Source organism: Mustela nigripes, chromosome 2 (assembly GCF_022355385.1).
Source record: "Mustela nigripes isolate SB6536 chromosome 2, MUSNIG.SB6536, whole genome shotgun sequence".
NCBI classification, from domain to species: Eukaryota; Metazoa; Chordata; class Mammalia; order Carnivora; family Mustelidae; genus Mustela; species Mustela nigripes.
The window spans coordinates 158,846,082-158,850,064 of record NC_081558.1 but is presented as its reverse complement, the minus strand read 5'-3'; the positions used below and the strand labels follow the sequence as shown (position 1 = coordinate 158,850,064).

The following is a 3,983-nucleotide window of genomic DNA, read 5'->3' as shown; positions in this document are numbered from 1 at the left end:
TCCGCCCTGTTCTTTGAAATAATCCTGAAACAGATAATGACACAGCCTGTGGGCGGAGGCGTGGCTGACTTTTCTTCAGCGCGTGATAACCGAGAGGTCTCTCCCCTACAGGAATTCTCAGATGCCGAGTACCATGTTTCCTGTGACCTCATGATTTTCTGTAGTAGTAGTAGTCAAGAGGTCTTTTCCCTACAGAAGTTCTTGGATGTTGACTGAGGTGGGCAGGTGCAAAAGGTCTTCCCACGTCTCTTACACTCAAAGAGTTTCTCTCCTGCATGAATTCTTTAATGTCGAGTGAGAGATGAGCCACATCTTAAGGCTTTCCTCTACTCACTGCGTTCAGAGCGTGTCTCCCCAACACCACTCCTCAAAGGTCAAGGGAAAGAAAAGCTGTTTCAAAGGCTTTCCCACACTATTTGCACTCACCGTTTCCTTTCATGTGAATCGTCCCTTGCTGGACAAAGCAGAGGGTTAGGCAAAGGCCTTTCCACACTCACTGCCCTCATAGGGCTTCTCTCCAGTGTGACTCCTGCTGTGTGAAGTGAGGGAGAAGCTGTAGGGAAAACCTTCCCCACGTTCTTTACACACATGGGGCTTTTGTGCTATGAGGGTCTCACGGGGTCAAATAAAATCAGACGGGGAAGGTCTTTGCCTAATCCCTGCACATGTGGGGCTTGTCTCTAGTGTGAATCCCCTTGTGCTGCGTTAAGGAAAAGTTGCAGTGAAAGGCTTTCCCACACTCTTCGCGTCCGAAGGGTTTTTTGCCATTGTGGGTCATGTTAGGCTGGATGAAAACAGAGTGATGGTTGACAGTCTTTCTGCATTCACTGCACTTACAGGGCTTCTTGCCGGTGTGGATATGCTGGTGGTGCATGAGGTGTGACCTCCAGTTAAAGACCTTCCCACGGTCTATGCACTTACAGGGCTTCTCCCCAGCCTGAATCCTCATGTGTCGAGCAAAATCTACTTTTTCACGTGTGGCATTCCTAAGGCTTCCCTCCAGTGTGAATCTGCCGACGTTGAACAAGGAGGGGGGTAATTCTTGTTGAATGCTTTCTTACATTCTTTGTGTTTGTAAAGGGTCTGTCCAGCAGGAACTACTGTCTTTACTGGCACTTGTGTGGCCCAGTCATGAGTAGCATCTCCGGCAGCATCTTGCTTCTGGAAAACCCTTGACTGTAGACTCTCATCTGTCCGCAACCTGTGTGTTCAAGGCTTATCTTCTCCAGGAGGATCTCCTTGTGAGAAACTGTAACTGGTCTCCCTGAATTTTCAGCAACCTTTCCTGATCTCTGGTTTGCCGACCCTGGAGGACCTGCTGGCTTCCTGAGTCTTCCCTGGAGCAAGGCCTCCTAACACAAAGCAGGCTGGTCCCGGGCTTAACTTGTCACCTGGACAGGTCCTTCAGCAACGATCTCTCTCCGTCTCTTACCGGTGCTTCAAGCTGTGAGGTCGACTCGGGTTTGGGAATTGCATGCTCCAGGGAGACCAGAGTTCTGAAGGTCTCCAGCAGTACTTCCCAGAATAGGGTCCTCTGGGCCTGGTCCAGCTGCCCTCAGTCTTTCCAAGTGAAGGTCATGGACAGCTCCAAACACTGATGCCTGGAATGTGGAATGCCACCACAATCTAACAAGACAAAAGGTGCACACCAGCACAGAGTGTGCCTACGACTAGAGACACTAGAGAGCACTGTACCCCACAACAGCATTGGGACCACAAGTCACAGGGGGCTTCAGTTTCACTTTTTTACTTCTGGGAATTGAACCCTCAGTTACTCTGGAAGGAAGGTCATACATGTGGTAGGAAGTGCACCCTAGTTGGGTCAGGGAAACCCTCCAAACACACACTCAAATATGCATGTGAGCATGCACTCCAGGAATTTGCAAATTCTAGATCTCTTTTATGTTGCGTTTGGTTCTGTTTTTATTAATCAAACTCCTTTGAAAAATTTAACCTTGCTTCCTACCAGTCTTCCCAAAGAGAAGCTTTTCCACGTGTGCCCAGGGAGACCTTTATGAGAATGTTTACAACAACAAACACCTGGAGGGAGTCCAGGAAAGAGGGCGGTGAAGCGGCTTCTGCACTGAGTGGAACATTACTCACCTGTCCCAGAGTGTTCTAGCTGAGGCTGTAGCAGGGACTCGGAAGCATCACAGTTGACAATGCAGAATGTGAAGTCCCTCTGGAACTGGTGAGGAGTGGAGGCCATCGTGGGGAGGAAGGTGAGAGCAGTTTGAGCAGGACCTTGGTCCACTGTCCTCCCCTGCCCAGGCTGAAACTGGTTATGGCCATGAAGAGAAGAACCTGAAACTAGAGAAGGAAAGGCTGATTTGAAGGTTCTGGCCAGCCATAGAAAGAGAGGACCGATGGTCATTGACACTCTGAGTATTGGGACTTCTGTCCATTGTTGTAGTTCTTCTTATAGCTGTTTTGAATGGTCTCTGAGAGTATGATCACCTCAAGACAAGAGAGCTAAAGACACTACCATTACAGGACCCCCATTGAAATGGCTTGACAGGGTGATTTTCAGCCAATATTTAAGCTTTGTTTTATTTTTCTGTCTCCTGTGCTGGCCAGAACCTCGAAGATGCTCTTTTCATTTTCCTGATGTGAAAAAAAATCCAATATTTCATAACTGAGATTGTATTTAGTATGGATTTTTGTTCCTATCATCTGCTTGATTGCTTTCATAACATATGTAAATATTAGGGTCAGAGAAATGAAGGAGTAGACAAACACATTGCCTGGGAAAAGCCAAGAGAGTGTTCTCATCCATAGGATCTCTTGGATGTCAGTGCAGTGAAGATACAAGGTAGAGGGGTCAGCTGAACTCTCCCCAGAATGGGAGGCACTAATGGATGACCATGATGAAGGCAGCTATGCTTGAGCTGGTCTGAAGAAGTGCTGGACTGTCTTGTGCAGGACAGGTGACCCCATTAGTCTCAGGATGCACACATTTGGGACAGACTCCTCTCCTGCAGTGATTGTCCAAGTGTGGTCCTTGGTCTCAGTTGTATCCACTTGGAAGAGTTCAAAAAAGGCTGACCTCTAAAGACTGACATCAACACCATGATAGCTCAATTACAAAATGAGTTAGCTTTGCTTCTTGAAAACGTCTATTTTTTTTTCCTTCAGTGAATCTATCTTTCAGACCTGGTTTCAATGATATAGAGCAGTTTCTGAAATGATTACTACTTGCAGTCATTTGAGCCATCAGCAGCAACGCTTTTAAGTAGCCTGAGTATCTTTGCTGGGAGTTGGTTCGAATTAGGTCACACCGGAAGCTACGCTGTACTCGGAGTCTGCTACTAGCTCTTCTTCCCGGCTTCTCCCATGGCTCCAGTGCCAACAGGGGCCACGCTAAGTGACAACCATTGTGAGTGCAGACTGTCACCTGCACGTTTTGGTTCTTGGAGACCCCGTGGAGAGAGTGTCCACCACTATTCCTCTGCCTCCTTTCAGCACTGTAGTCGATGCATGAATATAGACTTTTCCTCTGATATTAGACAGTCTGTGAGTTTAATAAGCCTTTGCTGAAGGCTGGGGATGGCAAGGAGCTTCCTCACAAAGAATAACGTACAAAAATAACGTACTCAGTTCCTAATCTGTCCTCCTGGGGCCTCTATATGACTGCATTTCTGTTCAGAGTAGATTCTTCCCCCTTAAGGAAGAATCCAGGTTTTCTCTAACACCAGAAACATCTCAAACATGCCTTAACTCCCCACAGTCTAGGCCCAAGTCCCGGTGCAGGGCAAGGAAGCAGTTTCCTTCTCGGTTCCATCTTACGCCTGTCTTCCCCATTTTCTGTTCCTGTCTTGGAAGGAGGACTGATTGGTATAGTATCTGTCCTTTAGTGGAGACTCACTGCCCCCATTCACTGTCTGTCTCCTTTAGGACATCCCTTGAGGACAAAATGGAACAATATTTATATAAAATATACACACTTACTGTTAGGGGTTGATGGCATCTCCTGCAAAAGTTGA

The 3,983-nt window shown here is 47.4% G+C and overlaps 1 protein-coding gene across 1 annotated transcript; it reads right to left on the bottom strand.

The window, feature by feature from the left end:
- Positions 1–471: 471 nt before the first annotated feature.
- Positions 472–2,209, bottom strand: ZNF80 (zinc finger protein 80). The gene is given in 5 exon segments (XM_059388356.1): positions 472–637; positions 639–974; positions 976–1,037; positions 1,039–1,190; positions 2,104–2,209. Coding segments are annotated over 5 exon segments (822 nt in total).
- Positions 2,210–3,983: the final 1,774 nt, after the last annotated feature.